Source organism: Symphodus melops (genome assembly GCF_947650265.1).
Source record: "Symphodus melops genome assembly, chromosome: 8".
NCBI classification, from domain to species: Eukaryota; Metazoa; Chordata; class Actinopteri; order Labriformes; family Labridae; genus Symphodus; species Symphodus melops.
Genome location: NC_136698.1, coordinates 7,164,505 through 7,187,532, shown reverse-complemented (window position 1 = coordinate 7,187,532; position 23,028 = coordinate 7,164,505). Strand labels below are relative to the sequence as shown.

At 41.3% G+C, this 23,028-nt stretch overlaps 1 protein-coding gene and 1 long non-coding RNA gene across 2 annotated transcripts; one reads left to right on the top strand and one right to left on the bottom strand.

Moving 5' to 3' along the window:
- Positions 1 to 5,549: 5,549 nt before the first annotated feature.
- On the bottom strand, positions 5,550 to 11,512 carry LOC306828714. Its single transcript, XR_013779773.1, has 4 exons — positions 8,779 to 11,512; positions 6,529 to 6,677; positions 5,959 to 6,016; positions 5,550 to 5,753 (listed from the first exon to the last, which is right to left on the bottom strand). It is a non-coding gene; the product is annotated as an uncharacterized lncRNA (long non-coding RNA).
- Positions 11,513 to 12,512: 1,000 nt separating this feature from the next.
- On the top strand, positions 12,513 to 20,762 carry ivns1abpa (influenza virus NS1A binding protein a). The gene is made up of 13 exons (XM_079351287.1): positions 12,513 to 12,640; positions 13,154 to 13,323; positions 13,407 to 13,482; positions 13,589 to 13,762; positions 15,022 to 15,147; positions 16,749 to 16,859; positions 17,371 to 17,512; positions 17,727 to 17,951; positions 18,274 to 18,395; positions 18,620 to 18,746; positions 18,851 to 18,982; positions 19,208 to 19,381; positions 19,548 to 20,762. The coding sequence occupies exons 1-13, from the start codon at positions 12,530 to 12,532 to the stop codon at positions 19,808 to 19,810; spliced, it is 1,953 nt and encodes a 650-aa protein (XP_079207413.1). The 5' UTR covers positions 12,513 to 12,529; the 3' UTR covers positions 19,811 to 20,762.
- Positions 20,763 to 23,028: the final 2,266 nt, after the last annotated feature.

Here is a 23,028-nt window from a genome sequence, read left to right as displayed (position 1 = left end):
TTAAGCATTGTGAGACATTTGAACCCAAAGCAAACATGGAGTATGACGATTCTTACAGATATAAAAACTGACTGTGTCTACCATTAATATTTGCCCATTTAATTAAAAACTCATCAGCCGTGCATCTAGAACCAAGGTCAACTGCTCTAAAAAAGACACAAATGCACATCTTAAGACCTACTTATTTTAACTAAAACTGTGACTGTCTGTGTCTAATCTAGTCATCAGCAAATTTTCTGAACTGCTCCACTTTTCTTTGGGAGCAAAGTTCTTCAACCCAAGCAGATGACCTGATATGGAGAATCTGCTCCAGAAAATTTTGTAAAATGACGTGTTTGTTGTCCACAATCAGCCTGTTTTACGGTGTTACTTGTGATAGTTTTTATGGAGATATTATGTATGATTGTCAGGCTTCTTCTGTGGAAGCATGCTGGTTAAAAGTTAAACCGCTCAGAGGGAACTTTACTGATAGCCTGTGTCACAGTGTCTGTATGCAGATGTGTGTGATTGCTCATGTGCACACAACAAGTGAAGGCCAGTCTTTAAAGTTTGACCTACAATGTTATCTAGGACACATTTAATTTTCACCTTTATCAGGGACACCCTCACAGACAGACTCATAAATCCCATTGCAACATCAGCAGCTGTGCTCAAGCCCCCCCCACCCCCCCAAAAAAAAAAACACAAATGTGTATCATTGTTCTGTTCCTCAAAGGGGAAATGCTGCTAACGAGCTCATTAGGCAGAACACAGTGTGATGTGCTGTTTGGTACACAGCTTGTTAGACACTGCTGGCAGCACCTTGTTGTTACTGTTGGTGAAATGTTTAAAAGTAAAGGCCTTAAAGCTGAGAGATATTGAACTACAGTAATGAAAAAAAAAAAAAAAATCAACTTGTCAATGGAGGCTTCACAGAGTTTCACAAAAATAGCACTAAACCCAGATTAATCTAAGTGATAGCATATTTTCTAACTCAGTGAGGGTGTAAAAGATTACGGATTATCTACGTCTTTACTAAAGGGATAAATGGAGCATTCAGAAATCAGATTTTAAAAGTAGTCTTTATAGAGGAAAAACATCAAGAATTGGTGAGAGCTTTACGGTCAGATTAGAGCTACTGTTTCCATTTTCAAGGAAGATGTATTTTTTTCTCACTATTTTGTTTTCCTGTCCTCACTCCACTTGGCCTCATATCCTTGAGTAAACACAAACCCAGATGAGTCGAGCACTACAGAAACGGATACCCTGTGATATGGATTTCACTGACTCTCTGATGTTGAACTGTTGCTGTTGTTTCTTGTAGAATCACAGTAATACTTGCTCCTGGCTCTGCATAATGTGTGTGAGGTTTTCATGGGTGCAGCAGAGATAATCCAATCTTAACAGTCCAGAGGAAAGAGAAGAGATCTCACTGTGAGAGACAGCACAATATTTAAAAATCCTTTATAGTGATATGAACAGTTAAAAAAAGACAAAAAGTATCAAAAGAAAAGAGGGTTTAACAAATAGCCGACACTTCAGGCATCAGGGTTTTTCACTAAAGGGCAGAATGATAAAAATAGAGAGACAGGAACAGAAAGACGCAGACAGTAATTTGAATAATCTAGGACCAAACACAGTCATATACATGCAAGTCAATAGATTACCAGAGATAATGTTGTCTTATTTAATGCGTGACATTTAATCATTTTCACACGACTTGTTTTCAAATCTCAGACTCATTGACATTTCCAGTAAAACTTGAGACCCCTTGACAATGTGAATAAACCGGTAAAACATTCTTAAAACTCTTTAAACCTGCTTTTGTGAACACGTTTGTCACCTTGGCCTGTTTATGAAAAAAAAGGAACGTATGCCTTATAGGTGCATTGTTCAATATGCTTTGACTTATGAGAATCACATATGATAAGCATCTAAAAAAATTGTTTGCTGAGGACTCTAATACGTAACACAATCTTGCTTAATTGTCCCATTTCATGTGTACTTTAACAGCCTGGTGCTTTTTCAACAGGGGGTTATGTGCAGAGGCCAAAGGGCAGAACATGCAGGCAGAGGGGTTCAAGGATCATGACCTCCATTCAGAGAAATACCATAGTCACATGTGTTCCAAAAGACATGCTATTTATGGACTAAAGACGCCTCTGTAAGCAATGACAAGGTAAATTTTTATTTTTTCTATAATAATCATTCTAATTTCAAAACAAATTTTATTTGCAAATTTTTGTTTTCCTCACTACTTTTCCGATGCACATTTACACATTGTCTTCTCTACTGCATGAGTGTTACTTGTTAAATTATGAACAACAAGTGTAGTTTAGTGAATAAATAAGACAGTGAGATTTATGCAATATTCGAATCACAACACAAAGAATGCTGTTGTTGATTAAGAGAACCAGGCACATTAACAGTGAGGCTGTGTGCCCTCCAGGGAGATCAATTCAACAGTAGGTCAAGATAGCATCTTTTAACCAAGTATTTTATTTCCACCCTAAAAAAAACTGACCCACTTACTTTAAGTGAAAAACACCACATGAGTGTAGAGCTTTGAAAAGAGAGTTTGAGAGGGATTTTGTGCAGACTCTTGTGACACTCTTGTGATGCTTCCTCCTTCAGGGACTGAGGGTGAGACTGGCACAGCTCTGTGGGAAACACCAGAGCAAGTGTGTGACTACAGTGAGCCATTATGGGTCTCCAATATCACATAATCAGCTACAGCAGAGGGTGTGAACTGTAACTTATCATCTAAGTGTAACACAAATCTTGCAATGCTACATATTTATGCCCTGGGCAGTTTCTTTAGTAGTATTCACCTCTAAAAAACAGTCAGAAAATGTTGTTTTAATGACAGGCAAAGTCAAATCGTTTTTTGGGTTTTTTTTTTTGGTAAACTAATAAATGTGAGCATATGCCACATCCCACTACAATACCAGAGTTAACTTGCTGACTTGGTTGATCTTGAATCGGTGGAATTAAAGTGCACTCAAAATTTGAAGTTGGTTTAATCTGATATTAGACACACTGATCTGGCGTATACATTTGTTTGGTTTAACTGCTGACATAAGCTTTGAGGAAACAATACATTGTGTTCACACTATATCAGGATACAATGTATTTGAAAGGGTGCATCAAATCTCACATTGTTGCAAGGCAGCAATTACATTTTTTTTTTGTATTTTACTGTAAAGATTATCTGATGATTAAATGGAATGGCTTAAGGCTACTGTTTGGTTGTGTTGACAGTACACAAATCACAAATTCTTAGCTCGTGGTCATGTATGCTAAATCAGTGTAACGTTAGCAAGAAATTGGTCAGATGCTAATGTTAGCTTAATACATTCAGTAGTTTGTGGTAAAGTAATTTATGAACTTATTAGCAGTGTCACAACGGCAAACATTAGCGTCTAACCAGAATCTCAGATTTAATCCTGAGTCTGTTTCCCCTCACACATAAAGCAGATCTGATGACCTTACAGACCATTAAGCAGGGCGCTGAACTAAAATTACCTCTCAATCTTTTGACCTTTGAGCTATAGCTTTGAAAACCTACTGCCACTGTTTCATCTGTGTTGTTGGTTTTTCACGAGGAGGTTAAGTCACAGAGTTTCACAGTTTATCAATACCATATCAGTGGACTGTGTAACGCACAAGGCCATGTTCTCATTTTCTGTCCCCCACGGGGAGAGGAGAGAGTTAAACAAAGAAACAATGTTTGGAAATGATTTAAGTCTACTGCAAAATAAAGTCACAACATGTCCACGACATTGCATCAATTTGAATTGTAAAATATATTTCAATGAATCACATTTGAATACATAAACAGCTGTTAAGGCAGTCACTTGCATCAGAGGATATCATTTTAAAGTAACTACGTGTTTTTCAAGACTGCAGTATCACTCTTGTTTCTTCATAAGACTTGAAAGTCTTGCTTTCTTGACTCCTTCCACACAGCAGATATGTGCTGCTAGGCCCAGGAAGCTAAAATATTCATAGTGCCCTTGTCATAACACATATTTGCAGCCTCACTAAACAAATCTCTGTAGAACAGAAGAATGAAGAGGGCGCCAGAGTTTTCAAGATGACTCAGCAAAATGAAGGCCTGCTTCTTTTTTGTTGGAAGTGGACAAACACAACACTCACTGTTCCTCGACGTGACAACTATTTTACTGTCTCAGAAAACCGAGTCTTACTGTATTGATTAGGTGAAATACAGACCATGATTAAGCATGAGCTCACGTATATGTGCTGCTGCAGAGGTGAAGCAGGGAATAACATTCGGAGATGAAGGGATGGAAACCTAACTGTGAACATGTTGTATCAGTTTCTAAAGTGGATTTGTTTCAGTGCACATCATGATTCAGGAAATTATTATTTTATGGACTTTTGTAGCAGTGATACAGGAGTTGTGAATTAGTATTTTAGGACACATCCTGAATGTTTTTGTACTGAAGACAAGATAAGTGACAGGTAACTTAGAGCGACATTTAGATTGGAGCTTTTGGAAATAATGTTTCTTTTTACTCAATCTGAAAATGACCACTAAGATTTTCCCTGGAAGCTTGTTAGTTCTTTAAAGATAATGCATTATGGTTATCAGTAATCAAATTCAACGACTATACCTTCAATAAAACAGTAGTGATGGCCGATAATCTTGTTTCCCATCATGCTTTGGATTGGACTGAATGTGTGGTTTGTTAAGCTTGTTGTTTAGGCTTCCTAAACATTGCAATTGTTACTAATTGTAGTGTTGTTAAATGTATTTATGGGATGTCCTTTATGCATTGAGATGGCAGTTTATGTTTATCTATACTGTTATTTTTTAATTTTTACAATAACTGAGGAGACTGTTGCAGTTTGTGACCACAGCTGTATTTTAATGCTGCATGTTTGGAAGGTATATCCAACACTACAGGGATTGTCATTAAAGGGTAAAATACATGAAAAGCCATGTGTTGTTGTGTTTCTAGAAGTTACTAGATTTCACTTAATTTAAAAAAGTACATTACAGTAAAGCTGTGTACACACTAAACGTGAACAAATTGAATCTCTTTTTATTTATGTAGATCATGCTTGATGAATGAATTCAGCTAGATCAAGCAAGGATATTTCCTATTATTAAAATATGTGTACGTATTTCAGGAAAAAATATTCATTGTAATTATCATAAACCATCCAGAATAACAATATATTATATATGGTTATATTTTTGGTTTGGTATAAACCATTAATATTAATACGTTGAGCACTAAGTATATGTTAGTGGCTGACGTGGGGAGAGAAGTCCAGTCTTTTTCTGCTGATGATGTGGTGATAGTGGTGTTCCGAAATGGTTTGATTAAAGGTGTTTATCTTATTTTACTGTGTTGCTATTGTTTTGTTATTGTGGAAAATATGCTGAAATCCAATATCATGTTCATAAAAATACTTCAAACCAGTTTTTAAAGCGTTGATTTGAAATCTCTTAGAAACAGACACAAACACATTCTTTGATTTATCGCTCTGCTTTTGTGTCCACTCTCATTATCTGCTTATTTAATTCATCCAACAAAGGGTTTATGGCAATGTATATCTCCAGATACTGATTTTTTTTGTTGATTTATTCAGAATTGAATTGTTTTGGTTGAGGTCCAACTCCTTAAACCGCTCTGGAGGAAACTATTAGGCAGGCTGGGTATGTTGGCTGAACTCCATCAGCTTTAATCACCACTATCTTGTTGGAGGCTCTGCTAACTGCTTGCCAGGGATCTTCATTCACTCTGCAGACAGTAAACATTATTTTAAATGAGCTTTTGCTGCGACAAAACTTATGATTGGTAAAAGCAATGCAAAGGGAGGAAGCGGCCTTGTTTTGGAAAATGTATTCCGTAATTCTGAGACTCAACTCATTGTTATTGTAACAGCTCCATGTTTTGTATTTACAAGTCAAAGTTGCAGGGATCTAAAATCCAATACATATCATACTATTGTTCTGTTGGGAATATCCTTAGTGGTATGACCTTGAGCTGGTTGATTTCCTCTTCTGCCACAGTCCAAGCACACGTGAGCACAGCAACAACAAAAAACAGTAAAGAAAAGAGAGTAATAGAGGTGAAATACGATGCAGGTGACCAACCTTGGACAGCAGCCATATTGCCTGTGTGCCAGCAATAACTGCTTTCACCTTGTCAAGAATGTTCCCCCCCATGAATGAAATCAAAACGTTCAGTGGTAATAAAAAAAAAAAAAAAAACAGCACAAGAGCTGCTATGTAGAGATCACTCTGTTTTGATAAACCTAATCTGTGTTGACTGGACGCCTGGCTTTGGTTGTTATCATTGTGATTTTCAACACAATGGTGGCTAAATGCTGTGCAGCTGTCACAAGTCACATTTGGTGCCAAACGTCCAGAAACAACATCACAAGAAGACAGGTAGGGACATAAGACACACACTTATCATGTAGATACAAAGGCTGGCTGACACAGTGCTATTGATGTGATTCTTATCCTCTAATCTAATTACTGATGTACTGAGGTAGCCTTTAGCTTCATACCATGATGGCAGGTGAATGGGTTCTTCGCCCACTAGGTAATGTCTTTGCAGCGTAATAGACGGATTTAATCTGGTTCTTCCTTCTTAATGGGCATCAAACCACTTATGGAGCGATGCATGGTAAGATGTGCAGAAATGAATCATTGACGCCTGAAAAGGAGATTATGACAAATGGCAAGTGAATCTGGCTCAGTGACAGAATACATTCGATAGTCAATGTTTAACAAATTCAGACGAGAAATGCAGGTCACATCACAGAAACGGTCTCTTTATGTAGAGTCTGCACTCATGACATGAAATTTACTGAACTTGTACTTGTACCTGTAACAATGAAAATAAATGCATCTGATTCTGATTTTGAACTTACAAAGAATCTGCACCCAGGCATTGGCTATAACCGTGGGGCAAACATGCAATAATTAGATGAACATTTAAAATGACTTCTTAACTGAACCTTTTTATGTTAACAGATGTTTACAAAGTACTTGAACCGACAAAGCCAGCAAAGCCAGGCGTAATACAATAAACAATGATAAGCACCAGTAATAAAATAAGACAGTTTACAATGGCCAGTTAAAAAAGACAGTTAAAAGACGACATCACATCACAGTTTATAAAAACAGAGATTGGCACAAAAATCTGTCTGTCTGTCTGTCCCAATTATAGAATTTTAGGATTACATAAAAACAGTTGTCTTTGAATAAAAATGCACACTGAAAGTACAGATAACTTACAACAGATATGACAAATGTAGAAATAAAGAGAAGTGTTCTTTTAAAACAAACTAAATGTACAGCGCCTTGGTCTCAGAGATAAGTTGTGTACGTACAGTTACAGAGGTAGAGCAGATACACATACGGTTAGATCGTATTGTTCCTGATCATTTTCCGCTCTTTTTGAAAGCCGTTGTGATATAGTGTCAAGAAAAAACTTCTTAGCCTGCCATTGACGTGATTCGCTTTGTGTTATTCTCTAGATTTCATCACCTCCAGAGTACTGGAGTGGGCGTTGTAGCTCCGCCCACCATGTGATTGCGTCACAGGCGGCGTGGCGATAGCGCAGGGTTTTTTTTCAATTGTCGGGAGCGCGCGCCTCTCCACACTAAGCAGTGGTAGAGTCAGTCAGATCTAGTCCAGACTAGACGCAGAGTGGACGTGCTTCTCCTACAGAGAGGAAACCGACACCCACCACCCACAACCACCGACGAGCCGTGCCTGAAGCCGCGTCGCGCCTTTCTTCCCTCCCGAACCAACCAAACTCTGAATTCACATTAAATATGTCTAATATCGTTTGTTGTCAAACGCCTCAGGTAAGATATTTTTTTTAAATAAGAAGGACAAACGTGTCTGTGTATTGTAACGTGGTTAGTGCTGACATGGGGAGGGACCGTGTTAAATCCGACTTAGGTTTTAAAGGCAGCTACATTAATGGTTGTTTTTTCAAATATTGAATGGTGGCTTTAGTTTTTATCTTTGGCTTGTAAAAACACAAATGCTTATAATGAAGCCCTTATTTGGCTCAGTGTCTGCCGATGATATTTCTTTAAACACCGACACTTAAATGTATTTTATTTTCTTCATGGCTTCCTGTGCTCACCAAGAAGCAGCAGGTTGTGCAGTCAGAGGGCTAACATGCTAACAGCGTGCCTCTCCATCTCTTTTCACTGTGTTAGCAGGTTGCCTCTTGATAAAACGCCCATCACGCTTTAGGCGAAGGTATTTCTATTGCCTACTGCATGTATTATCCGTGTAATATCGCGTTAATTGGATATTTGAGGGATCTGGCTGTTGACCTACTTTCTGGTGGCGGGATGTATGTCGGAACTGGGGTATATGAATCCTGGCCCATCGCCATATATATATATCATGGCCCTTGCACGGTAGCCACTCTGCTGGAGGAGGAGGGGGAGGCAAGCTGATTAATGGCATTGCTTTGCAGCGAATAGGCCAACACTAAGATACTGGGTGGCCAATTGTAAGACTGTAAGACAGACCTATGACATGCCATCCCCCCCCCCAACATGGGTACATCCTGTCCTATAGTCACCCTCCTCACGGTGCCACATTTAGTCAGAGACTATGGGCTGTGTGACCCTGTCTTAGTTGGCATGTTATTGAGGCCTCACTGATGCAGTCGACGTTGCGCATTATTGGCTTTACGGTATTGATCTAGTTAAGGGAAACTGTCTAGCCGATTCTTAGCGTTTCAGATTTCCTGACGTGATTTTTAGTGTCTCCTGGCTGCACGTTACCTTCATGCCGTGGCGGCAGGCCTGTGTGACCTGCTGTACTCCTCATGGTACTGGAGCTGGTAACCATGGGAACAAAACGCCCTTTATAGTACTGCAAGTGAATAATTTGTGATTTGGAAAAAAACAATTTGAAAGGCTTTTGTCTGATAGATGGTAAGGCATTATCACCCACCAATGTTTAATGATCTGTAGATTTTAAAATATTGATTAAAATGTGTTTTTATATTTGTGAAGATAACAATACAGTGTTACAGCTTCGTCCTATTGCTAGATTCCTTTGCTCATGAGGTGATACATAGAAGCAGTACATTTCCACACAGCAAAAAATTGGGTGAAACATCCAGCAGTACCTCTCTTTACCACTAGAGGGCTGACTAACAAGCATTGATTGTTCAGAGTCAGACCTGCAATTGTGCCTGACTAATCAGAGGAGAAAATGGAGAGAGAGAGAGACATTCAGAGTTATCCCTCTGTGACAAAGTTGTGAACAATCTCGCGCTTTCTCTTTTGTATCTTTGTTCTCTCTTCTTTTGTTCTCTGGCTTTGAGGCGTATGAACATTTATCCTCGCGTACAGCTCAGCAAGTCTGCCTGGCTGTTTTTGACTATAAATTCTTATGAGCAGAGTCACTGACTAGATCTAGTCAGTCTGACTTCTGCTCTCCATTGACCAGAAGGAATATAACTTTACTAGAAAAATATGTAGCCCATGTCCAGATCTAAATATAAAAAAAAGGACGCTCTGAGGGTGCTCTGGTCTTATGGAGGGTGGGTGATTTTGACTCTAAATAAACTTTAAAAGAGCTCTCAGTTTGCCCTAGAGGTTTAATCCGTTAATGTCTGGGAATTGAATCACTGTGTTGATTAAGGCAGCAGCTCTGTGTTAAAGAACCATCCAGAAAAATGAGGGCGTGGCTTGCCAAGCAGAAAGCTGGTTAAAGAGCAACGTGAAGAAAAGGCAACAGGCATCCCAACCATGTGGAGGAGTTGTGCTCTTGAGCCTTAACTAGGTGCCTTCTGCCAGATATTGCGTAACCATGAAAAAGTGGGTCAGTGTTTCCTCCGTCCACACACAGACGGGGTGAATTATAGCTTTCTGTGCCAACTTCACTATAAAGACTGCTCAGTCCAGTGCAAAACGACTTTATTCTAGCATTGCGCTCGGACATTTACCAATAAATACTTCAGGTAAAATTTCTCATGAACACATTTTGTCCAACGGCAAACATGAATCGTTCACATGTTGTAAAATATATTAGTTAAAATACTTGAAAGGCACTCTGACACAGCCAACATGCTTTACGTTGAGCCGTGTACATCTGTGATTAGTGCGGGGGGGCACTTTGTAAACACAGCTACTTATTATTATTATTATTAATAATAATCATTTGGTCATTTAAATCTGACACTATGTAATCCACTCACAGTATGGTTGAATGTTTTTTTTCTGATAGTCGAACAAAATAAAATGTCTTCATTTGACAAAAACAGCTGAAGACATATCTGAGAGAAGAAATTATAATTTCAGTACAGAATGTTCTTTTGCATCCCGCCTTGGGTTTGTGTGAGTGTGTTTTTATGTTTCCATCCCACCATCTGACGTTAGAGAAATTGGTTATTGTTTCAGCACTTCACAAAGAGCTTACTGTTTGTCTCCTCTAATGCTGGACTGTCTTATTTTTTATTTTTTATTTTCTTGAATTGACTAAGAGATAACTCTCCTGGCTGAAATCTACCCGTGGACTTTGTCGAGTGTAACAGGAGCTGAAATAGTTGTAGACAAAGCTCCTACAAGGCTCTGCATTATTTCAATATGAAGTCTATTGAAGATTGTGAAATGCCTCGTAGAGTCACATGCTTGTTGGAGGAGCAGAGGTCGCAGGGCTCCTATCATTAAAAAGTACTTGCATAAGTTGTGTGCTCAAATGAGGGGATTTTATTTGAAAATTCTTGTCAAATGATTCTCACGCGGCCTCTGAAATGTTGAGTGACGAGTTAATTAATGTGCAGAAGGCGAGTAAATCACAGCGGGTTTTATTTTTTAAATAAAGGTTTGATTGATCAAACACTCGCACAAAGCTACGCTGCTCAGGAAAGCCTTGGCACATGGAGTATACAGTTTCAGACTGTGGGACAGCTGCTGTGTCAGTCTTGTCCTCTCTCCCCACATGGGACCTGATAAAATAGAGAAAATGACAGAGCTATTAATTCACTGAGCATTAGGCGACAGATGGCCGCGTGGTGAGTCGGTTGTACATCACTTGTGTTCATTTGATTTGTGGACATCTTCTTGGTTCATGTGAGTTTGCATGTATGAAGCCAGGTGGCGTCCATGTTTTTTTAGTTGTTTTTTTTACAACAGGACAAAATGTTTCGAGATGGAGGGCTGTTATTGGAATTGACATGTCCATGTGAGTTATTTGGTGGGTGTGGCTTATAGGCCTGGGTTGTATAGTAGATGGAGTTCCTATGGTGACCAATAGTAGGTCCATGAAGTTGCATACAGGAAAGCAATGCATCTGAAAACTTGACTGGCTGTGTAAACCTGTCCCTCCTGCATTTTCCTTATAAGTCTAGGCTTTGCTAAAGGGTGGAGTCAGCCAGAGGGGCTTGTCACATAAGATTGAGTTAGAGGGGCCACGCTGCAGAGAGGCAGGAGAGAGCTGAAGGCAAGATATGGATTAAACGATCACGTTTGGCTGGGTTGGACACAGACACAGGTGTGAAGATTTAAAGCATGTAGTTAGTAAAGGAGGGCCAAAGACGAGGACTCGGCCACCAACGCTGTATGCCGCCTGGTTTAAGCCATATTAGGATTAAATGCTGGTTTTTCATTCTGAATTCAGTGTGGATGTAGTGTGCCTGGATTGATGGCCAATGAATCCCGAATCAGGTAGTTTTACCTTCTAACACTTATGACTTTTTATACATGAAAGGAATTAAAAACAAACGTGTTGCCTCATTTGAAGGACACTCAAGTGTTAGATGAGTCGAGGGGCGGGCCCTGATCTTAAGTGCAATCCTGAGCATTAGACTGCCTTGATTTACCACGTGGAGTAACTCGTGTTAGCATTTTATGGTTGTCATGAACAGGTGGCATCTATTTCAATATTAGGCGTTTGTTTTCTCCAGCATATGATAATAATAGTCATGTATTACTCGTGTTTTTCTTTGAATGGCCGCCCTGGGACAAATAAGGTTTTTTTGTATTAATTTGGTGTCCTCTCTCTTTTCTCTTGTGCTTCTAGGTTATAATGTATGATAAACACAGAATAAGTACAGCTCTATAGCCAACGGGATCCTGAGGACTTGATTACAGTCGCTTCAAGCCTGATAGTTTGTCCTTGCGGCTGCTCCCCCTCTCCCTTCTGCTCACGCCGGTCCGGTCTACTGGCATTTCTTCTAACGACGTCCCATCCCTCTCCTCGGGTGAAGAAGACTTGGATTGTTCCGTGATCTCAGTCTGCTTTGCCTGTTGCCTACCTTAAATTCCCGTTCTACTCAGCAGTGGCACTTCCCTTGGATTTACATTTTACTCCATTAGGTAAGGCCATGACTAATGCATGTGAGGATTATCATACACAATGCACTTTGCAGCCACCTAATCCTAATCCGCTCTGTGGTCATCAATTAATAAAGCCATCTTTACAAGTGTTGCACATCTTAAAGCAACTTGCATAAAACCAGCATTTTGTATGTCTCACTTTTTTTTTTTCTTTTGCCCTGCAGACAAACCTTCAAAATTTGCCAAAATGATTCCAAACGGTTATCTGATCTTTGAGGATGAGAGTTTCCTGGATTCCACCGTGGCCAAAATGAACGCTCTGAGAAAGAGTGGCCAGTTCTGCGATGTTAGACTGCAGGTATGCTTGATTCACCAAGCTTTTCTTCTTCTTCTTTTTTATTTTTATTTTTTTATTTTTATTTTTTTTAGTAGAAGCCACTGAGATGTCTCAGAAGCATTGGAAAGCCAATTAAACGAACGGACAAAATGCGCACAGTGTCAGGTTGACAGAACAGAATGTACAGTTGAGATATCATACAGCACAGTTTGTCTGACTGATGAATGTCAGTCATTCCAGACAGCTTTAACTACATGCTGCAGTGCGTTCTCATTCCTTTCATATCTCGAGTATGAGAGTCTGTCTCCACCATCTTTAGTGAAGCCCGTTCCAAAAATATATATGCAGTCTATCAGGAACTTGTTTTGATAATGCAAAGGGAAAATTAATGGCTTTAAGTGTTAACTATATATTTTTTCCTTTTTTTTACCATAAACATTCTCTGAAGTCACGTCCGTGTTGTTTCTTCAAAGCTCTGTGGTGTATGGTAAACTCGCACATGCACTCACCTTTCGTCTCGTCTCTTCACTTCAGGTGTGTGGTCATGAGCTGATGGCTCACCGTGCTGTTCTTGCTTGCTGCAGTCCCTACCTGTTTGAGATCTTTAACAGTGACAATGAGCCTCATGGAGTCTCGCATGTTACTTTTGAGGACTTGGACCCGGAGGCTGTAGAAGTCTTGCTCAACTATGCCTACACTGCCCAGTAAGTAGCACCTTTGGCCTTTGACTTTTGCCTTTGACTGTAACGCTGCAGACTTCTCAAACTGTCTTCTTTGTGTGACTCAGACTTAAGGCAGACAAGGAACTGGTCAAGGAAGTTTACTCTGCCGCCAAAAGGTTCAAGATGGAGCGAGTGAAACAGGTATATTCAATAATTAACTTCCCCCAATAGAGCGATTCTGTCACATGGATTTTACAGGTTTAAAAGAAATACTCACTGACTTCAACAAATCCATCTCACCTTTCAGATCTGTGGCGACTACCTGTTGTCTAAAATGGATTCCCAGAATGCCATCTCTTTCCGAAACTTTGCCAGCTCTATGGGAGACGCAAGAGTTTTGGCCAAGGTGGATGTTTTTATTCAGGACCATCTACTGGAAGTGTCTGAACAGGAGGACTTCCTCAAACTTCCCCGCCTTAAGGTACACTTTCAAAATGTCTTCTTTGTTCTGTACTTGTAACTTAAAGACGAAGATTAGGAAAAGTGATGGTCACAAAGATACCATGCAACACGAGTTGTATGGTATTCTCCCCCCCCCCCCCCCCCAACTTGTATAAAAGCTAGCCAGCGTAAGTGAGGTCTTAGGTTTAAAAAAAAAACCTGACAGGATTATGATTTGTATTTTTACTTTTGGTGTTTGACAAGAGATTAACATCACTTTCGAGTATGATGATGTGCCTTTTTATAGATTTCGCTTCTGTTAAGTCCTGAGGATATATTTAGGGCGAGGGACTTAAAAAAAAAAAAAAAAAAAAAGGGAAGTGTAGGCGGTTAACAGTGAGCAGCTCTACGCTCATCATGAGGAACTTTGTAAGATTTGAAGGAGAACTCTGCAGCTCAGGTTCTGCATGAGAGACGAATAAAATAAAGGGCTATGTTGGAAAACAGACGTGTGTGTGTGATGTTTAACCTGGATTGTGCATTACCCTACTTCAGGCTTGTACATTAAGTGAAGTGCTGAAATGATGACCTGTTTCAAATCTGACAGGCTGGAGGTGTGTTTTCACTTCATCAGGATTACTTAACACAACTGCTGCTCATAATCCCAGGGGCACATTTCTGTGATTTTGATAGACGCAGCGTATCCATGTTTTGAGAATTTCATTGGCAACGAGAAATGTCAGTCATGGTCACCGTCGCGTACAATTGGCCTTCAGAACAGGGAGGGACACATTTCAACAAGGGCTCTTATTAGCTGTTATCAGGTGTCTTTAAAACGTCAGTTTTCTGTGCATATTTGTGTTTGGATTATTACTTTCACTGGATCGGAATTATATTTGGTGGATTATTATGATATGAGAGTAAAGTAATACTGTACTACTGCTGCTCCTCATCAGTCCACAGTTGTTTTTTTCACTGGAAAACAAGAATTGAATTCAGTGAGGCAAACTAAGCCGGCAATATTTCTACTTGAACATTTAAGACGAGTTTTAGTCTGTTGAATCCCAACCTGTTCACTGGATAACCTGCAATTTAATTCAAAGTAAGGTGGATACTGTTACCATCCTATAAAATTCAGTTATTTATCTTGTATCCTTATTGTCAGGTATATGAAGAATAATAAAAGCATGTTTTCCAGTTAATGAAAGGATTTTGTATTAACGTTTTTAGTGAAGCAGTCACTTGGTTCCCCCTGTATGTGACTCTGAATCCTGTTCCCTCCCCTGTGTGTGTTTCCAGTTAGAAGTAATGCTAGAAGACAACCTGACTCTGCCCAGCAATGGCAAGCTCTACTCAAAGGTGCTCAACTGGGTGCAGCGCAGCCTTTGGGAGAATGGAGACCAACTGGAACGTCTTATGGAGGAGGTCAGTACTGGGGCGTGCAGTCTAAACTCTCAGGCTGATATTCATTCCCACCCTGCCCCTTCCCTCCCTGTGACTCCTCCTGTTTCTGACATTAAGAAGTCATTAAGGAGGCTGAAGTAGAAATGGCATACCAGTGTCATGCTGCTATGTCAGGATTGTTGTTTTTTTCCTCTGATTTGTTGAGGTTTTGCAGTAAGAAACTCTGTACCCCTGAACCATACTACAAATTAGAGGTGAGCCAAAAAGAGCTGCTGTTTGCTCTGGTTTCTTTTTGTTTGTTTCTCTTTTGAGTATGTGGTTGGTTTTCGTACAGCCCCATTTGAGTATTACAGTGCTCCTCTCCTCTGAAACACAAATCACAGGTTCTCAAAGGTCCTCAAAAGGTCTGACCCTTAATTCTACTGTTTCACTGCCACTTTACTATCTGAACAGGTGCGTGTTTGTCACTCCAGCACTAACAGGCACTCCTCCCCGTTGATTTATCTCTCCTGTAGGTTTATTAGCAGCAGCAGGAGACCAGACTGAGGAGCCAGGACTGAGCCACCAGGGTAATGAGTCAGAGAAAAGAGAGGGAGGAGAGGAGCACTACTGCCTCTCGGCAGCCTCTCTTTGCAGCCAAGCAACACTGTGCTCCCATCTGTCCATGCCACATATACAGATGCATCCCATTTCTACATCTACCAACACCCACTTATCACAAATCTTTAGCAATAAATGCATCACAGTCTCCTACAGGCGTACTTATCCGTGTTACTTTACTGCACATAACATCCCATTCTTACTCGCAAAATCAAGCTCCACCCACTGGCACTGGACAGAATACAACATTGCACATAAGCATATTGGTTTGCTCAATAATAATAAAAAAAAATGTTTAGCCCAACTAAAAATAATGTATTCATCTAAAATGTAATATAGTTTCCAGATTTTTTTAAAAAACAAAATTACAACACCCTTTTTTAATATTTCCCTTTTTGATTTGCCCCGCCCTGCTGAGGGATACCTTCATGACGTCCTTGTTTACTTCTTCTCTTCTCAAAGGAACATATTTGCTCTTCCTCTTGAATTGAAATGATTTTTGGGTAAACATGGGGAAAAAGCTTAATGGTTCTAACAACGGTATGCTGCACTAAAAGTAATCTGGATATGACATCCCATTGTGGCTTACAGCACAATGACCACCTTCTTCAGCTTTGAGGACCCTGTTCCAGGCAGCAGGGCTGGAAAAAGAGCCACAAGCAACCCCTCCTCCTCTTCCTCACTCTTCACAGAAGATCTTTCCAGATGCAGCCTCACATTCTTCATGGCTCCTGTTTTTTTTTTTGTTTTTTTTTGGTGTAGATGCAAATCAAGGAGATTCTTTGTGTGACCTTCAAAAGCTTAAAAAAACATAACCCACTATGCAGTGGCTGCAGCGTGTGTCTTTTTCAAAGGAAACTTTGTATCCAAGAGGCTGAAGACCCCTCCCCCTCTTCCTCTTCATAGCACTGCCCCCCCTCCCTCCCTCCTTCTATCCTTCTTTCCCGTCCTCATTGCTGGGACTCTTGGTGTGTTGCAATGGAGACAGCCACATGGGTGTGTTGTTGCTGTTTGTCTTGCAGGTTCAAACGCTGTACTACTCACCTGACCATAAGCTGGTGGATGGAGGGCTGGTGATAGAGGGGCACAGTGAGGTGTTTGGTGGCGAGGAGGACCACCTTCAGTTTGTGCAGGTACTCAGCAGCTTGGGCCTGGCCTCTCTGTGATGAAGCGTCTGTCACATATTGCTTGGCAGTGTTTAGCTCAATTACAGTAGTTTGTGCCTGGCCATGCATAAAATCACTACCCAGCCTGTGCCTGGCAACAAGTAGACACGGCTCATTTAACCCCTCTCTTTAGCCACAATGTAAAGACTAATGGCAGTAGATTAGCGACGACGCCTGTCTATCTTTGCTGTTGAGCATACATCAAAACCAAGATTTGGTTCAAACTAATCTTACCTAATAATCCGTCCAGTAATGTCTGTTGCTTGATTCTCCTATTTTGGACGTGACTGAGCAGCTCGTAATGTGGTCTGAGACTGTCCTTTTGCAGCGGTGTGTGTTGTGTTGGTTACAAACAGCCAGGAGACTTTACAAGTTTGAGTCGACAGTCTGATAGAAGTGTTGTTGAGCTGGTGTTGGGGAGCCCAAAGTGGGCCTGTGGTGCAAGCTTGGCTTCTGTAGCTGCACTGTGCTCTTGCAGAAAAAACCCGTACGAGAGAGTACCCAGAGACAGATGAGCTGCAGCTCCTCAGGAAGCCTGTCGCCCTCCAACCAAGCAGCTAATGCCCCCAAACAGACGGCCAGGAGAGAATGGAAGTACATCGCCTCTGAGAAGACCACAAGTAAGTGTGTGTGTGAACTCCATCTGAGTGGTCAATGAGTGTTCCTTCAAGATGCATCACGAGCTGAGATATAATAGAGGCTGCGCATGAGCAGGATTGATGATCATAAGACTTAGAACGTATGAACATTTATAACTTCATACACATTTTCAGAGCACGATCTCAAATCTTTTCTTCCCGGAAGTGGCTCTGACATGTCCCCGTTTACCCTTAGACAACACCTACCTGTGTCTGGCCGTGCTGGACGGCGTGTTGTGTGTGATCTTCTTGCACGGTCGCAGCAGCCCTCAGACGTCTCCCTCTGCCACCCCCTGCCTGATGAAGAGCCTCAGCTTCGAGGCCCAGCCCGAGGAGCTGGAGGAGCAGCCGCTGTCACCCATGCATTATGCTCGCTCCGGCCTGGGCACGGTGTCCCTGAACGGAAGACTCATTGCAGCAGGTGAGCACTACAGAAGGGTCAGAAGATTTCTGTGCTGTATAAATGAAGCCACAAAGAGACTGGGATACACAGGAATGGATAACGTTACCTCGTGGTGCTCAGCTCTCGGAGGTCATCCAATCCTGCACCAGAATTGTCGTCATGGCACGTGTACTGTTCTGCTCAGACCGACACTGGATGAATGATAAATTTGAGCATCAGTGCTTAAAATATCAAATATTTCATAATGGTTGTTTGAAGAAGGGGGGGGGATGTTTTATCGGTGTGAGGAATAAGTCGGAGCACATAGCTTCAACCTCAACCGATGTTGATGTTCCTGCAGGAGGCTACAACAGAGAGGAGTGTCTGAGGACTGTGGAGTGTTATGACCCTAAAGAGGACCGCTGGACCTTCATCGCTCCCATGCGGACTCCGAGGGCTCGATTCCAGATGGCTGTGCTCATGGTACGGTTTACGATCCACCTTTACCTCACATTTATTGACTCGCTAATAAACTGACGCGTGCGAGTCTTTCCAGTGTTTGAACAACTGTCCTGTGCAAACACCCCCCACACTTATCTATTAGACTTAACTGCCCCTCTCCAAATATCTCACTTCATTTCATGTTGACCTGATATCATTAAGTGCTTGTGTTGGATCTAATCCTTTTCTGTTTGCACCCCACTCAGGGTCAGCTGTACGTGATCGGAGGCTCAAATGGACATTCCGATGAGCTGAGCTGTGGGGAGAGGTACGATCCACAGGCCGACGACTGGGCTCAAGTGCCAGAGCTGAGGACCAACCGCTGCAACGCAGGTCAGTCCCTCGTGCAAGGGTGCAAGAACTGATTTTGTTGAATCTGTCGCTGGCTGGAGCCAGTTTTTACCTCTTTGGCTCATTCCTGTCTCCTCCGTTTGTAGGAGTCTGCTCATTAAACAACAAGCTCTATGTTGTGGGAGGCTCGGACCCCTGCGGGCAGAAGGGCCTGAAGAACTGTGACGCTTTTGACCCTGTGACCAAAACTTGGTCCAACTGTGCCTCCCTTAACATCCGTACGTATTCAGAAACTCTCATTTACCTTTGATATAAATAACACGATCTAACAACGAACATAAGGCAGAGTGATATTTTAAAGTGCTAGCCAATATCTCTCTTTTAAGTTGTGCTTTCATTACTCCCTTTGGGTTGTTGGAACAGATCTATGTATTTTTATTTTTTTGAAGGAACTGAAAGTAGGCTAACAGTTTATCAGAGAACCTTTGATCTTTGATCTTCAGGGAGGCACCAGGCTGCGGTTTGTGAGTTGGATGGCTTCATGTACGTGATTGGAGGGGCGGAGTCATGGAACTGCCTGAACACTGTGGAACGCTACAACCCGGAAAACAACACCTGGACCCTGATCGCCCCCATGAATGTGGCTCGCAGGGGGGCTGCCGTTGCTGTACACGAAGGTGAGACGGAGGGAAGACCTGTTTGAGCTCGATGGGAGCGCAAGAAGAATATCATTAATGGAACACTGACTCATTAACATGCAGATAAGATGTGTTCAGACTTTAATTCTGGGAGATTCATCTTCAGTGTCCTTATGCTTAATCCAATGTCTCTTATTCTCTGCAGGCAAAATGTTTGTCGTTGGCGGTTTCGATGGCTCCCACGCGCTTCGCTGTGTGGAGATGTACGATCCCTCCCGCAACGAGTGGAGAATGCTTGGTAGCATGACATCATCACGCAGCAACGCTGGGGTGGCCATGCTCGGGGAAACCATCTACGCTGTGGGCGGCTTCGACGGAAACGAGTTCCTCAACACGATGGAGGTGTACAACCCCGACACAGACGAGTGGAACGACTGCACCCAGACCCTGACTCCCCTCTCTGACTGAGGAGAGGGGGGACGAGGGGACGGGGGGGGAGAGAGAGGGTTGGAGAGTTTCACAGTGCTTCACCTTTTTCCAAACTAACAGGCTTAGTGACGTAATCGTGTTTCGTGATGTTGTGTGTGAGCGGATACGTGGGGGGGGTGGGGGTGGGGGGTGTTGGGAAGAGGGGTCTTCAGTGAAGACTGGCTTATATTTGGCGTGTGGGAATGAATTGGGTTACTGCCCAAAGCGACATTGACGCCTTTGCAAATTGCATACAATGTTTTTGTGCTGTTGTATATATTCAGTTTCTTCCTCATTTTTGTCACATGCCAACATTTACTACACACTTAGTGCTTTCTTTTTCTCCTAGAGTGGAAGGTTTGTCACTTTGTTGAGGGTTTTCAGATGAGCTAGCTATCTTTGGTCACTTGGAAGGTAGCAGTATGGAGTGGTTACAATTGACTGGAACATTCAAAGTTTTATTTAAGCATATTTCTGTTGTGGAAATGTATTTTTTCCTCACATATTTAAAGGTCAGCGGTTTGAAGCCTTACTGAGTGCGAGTTGATTAACACCTGTCATGGCTTTTTTGTGTCATTTTAAACGAGCTAGAATTGCTTTTTGAATCTTAAACAATGGCCTTTTTTATATTTTTTATACACTGCTGATTTACCGAAAGAAAACAAAAGTAGTAGCAGACAGCTTCAGTCAGTGAATCTAACCAGTGCCAGTTTTAGTAACTCTTTTTTTTTTTGTGCACACACCACACATGCACAACCATGCTTCTGCTAACCAAACTTTTGTTATTGTGATTCAACTAATTGATGTATGTAGAGATGCAGTTTAATGAAGATCCTTTTTCGTTTTAGTGTTTTAAAGTGTCGGGCATTGGCAGATTCTTCTGGAAGGAATGTTAGAGTGAGAAAAATACCATATTTGTAACATTTCTTAATTAATAAATCATTTAAATCTACTTTTTGTCTTTTGCCTTCTGTCTGAAAGTCTTTGAGTTATGTTGGGCAATAACCTGGCTGTACTGTTTAACACTCTATCAGTAAAGAATAGGCTTCTTTACTATCAGTAAAGAAGCCTATAAGGATGTAAAAACCTAAATACGTCAGGTTGATTTTATTTTAGGTTTGAACACTTTAAAGTCAGAGATCAGCAGCTGAACCAGGTGCTGCAAGCCTGAAATAAAATTCTCAACGGCTGAAATTCTGACCCTGAATGTAAGCTTTACAGCCTCCTCGTTTGGCTCTTAATGTTCAGTAATTACTGCATCCTGGTCCCTGCAGTAAGCTTTCATTGCCACCGTCTTCCTCTGGGACTACTGCACTAAGCCAGGTTTTTTTTCTGCTCCTCTAAGTGTCTTTTAGGAGAGATTATACTAAACTGGCTCACAGACCTCAGCAGGAAGGGATGTCGACAGTCTCTGTCAGTGTTAAAAATAGGACCAGCTGGGTGTGATGCATCTGCACCAGCCCCAACACCACAGACAGACCTGCCAGTCAGTCTGATTTTTCTCAAATCCCTAACCTGCTCTCATTCACAAATTAGCCTCTGATAATCTCTGCTGACACACCTGACAGACGCAACTAAAAAAGGCGGCGGTGTGTGGACCACGTGCTACAGGAAGCAAGGATTTAGTACTTAGACACTGATGAGTTTGTCCGTGAGCTGAGCTTTTAGTCCTGCAATGTGTGACTGCAAATGTCCCGTAATCCGACTGTCACACAGTCCACAGGAAACGTGTATGGCTGGCTTCCTCTTTTAATTTGTAGTGTAGAGGGCAGGAGCTAAACCAAAGACACGGTCAATTCATTGAAGCCAGGACAGACTCTATTGCAAAAATGTAATAGGAAATGAAACTGGTGGCCTGTCTTTGTTAAACTGTGGGGAATATTCCACCACAGCGTTGTGTTTCACATCAGCCAGGTCCTGGCTTGAAACTGAAAGAGTCCCTGCGTCTTGCAGATAATTTATCACATTTATTTAGAGATGTAGTGCTATAAAACTCCACCATATACTACTGTAAATGCTGAGGTAGTTTTTTTCTATGACTGCTAATATCAGGCCAATAGTACTTTGGGAGTAAAGGATTGTGTCTAAAAATACAATAAACAAAATGCACTGCATGTGTTTAGTTTCCAACTCTGCATTGATTTAATGAAATACAAAGATGGATGACTTCCAATTGCTGACCCTCATTATTCTCCTCCCTACGTGACATCTGATGTTTTAACTCCTATGCTGTACGTCACAGAAGCAGTAGTTGTAATCTGCCTGTCTGTTGGCGTCACTTTAGGTCTAATCCCCTGAGCTACCATAAACGAACACACGCCCACGCTCACACTGAAGGAAATCAATCACAGCACACTCACTGTACAACGCAGCTGAGCCTCTGCTGAGTGCCAACTGATGGCCCACAAAGAGAGCCGGTTAACTCAGGGCTAACATGTTTGGAAATCATTTCTAGTCAAAGGTCAAAAGCAGTAAATGATGAAGATAAAACAAGGAAACAAGTCAATACTTCAAAATACTTTTTTTTATGTTACAAACATTTAACTCCTCCACACAACATATTTTTTTCCTCTGATATTTACATTTTCACTTCAAATAAAATACACCAAAAACAGGCAGAAGCTGAAAACTCTTAGAGTCAATAGACATTAAGACAACGGCCACTAAAACATGCATGATTCAACTTCACCTTTATTTAAAAACAATAATAACCATTCAGTAGCAGCTTCTGGACAGTCCAGCTGGTTAAAACACTTCCTATAAAGAGTTAGCTTAGCATAGACTGGAAACTTAAAGCCTAAAAAAAAAAAAAAAAGAAGAAGTCTACCTTTCAAGACCTCCTCAAACTAACCTGCCAAAAAATAAATAAAAATAAACAGAGGAACAAGAATGCCAATACCCACTGTAAATTTAACGCTCTGTAAACACAACACCATAACCCTTTGTGTAAAACACAGACATTTTAAAGCAGCACATAAAAGCAGAATACATCTACAAAATTACTTTATGATCTCACTGATGTAATGTTGGACGAGAAGTTATTCACTTTCATCTTCAGGTCAGACCATTTTCAAATCAAACATTCACACAGGCTGTGATGGCGGGTGCATTTTAACATTCATCCATTATCTCTGCCTCCTGTGTTGTTTGAGGTCGCAGGCAGGAGTGTTCTGAAGACGATCCCAGCTGTCGCGGGGCGAGAGGCTGGGTACGCCCTG

What these genes read in the sequence shown, in the direction of transcription:
- ivns1abpa (XM_079351287.1), top strand. Translation starts at nt 12,530, where the DNA reads ATGATTCCAAACGGTTATCTGATCTTTGAGGATGAGAGTTTCCTGGAT. An exon ending in TGGAACGTCTTATGGAGGAG is followed by an intron (nt 15,148 to 16,748) that starts GTCAGTACTGGG and finishes TTTGTCTTGCAG; the next exon opens with GTTCAAACGCTGTACTACTC. An exon ending in GACCAACCGCTGCAACGCAG is followed by an intron (nt 18,747 to 18,850) that starts GTCAGTCCCTCG and finishes CTCCGTTTGTAG; the next exon opens with GAGTCTGCTCATTAAACAAC.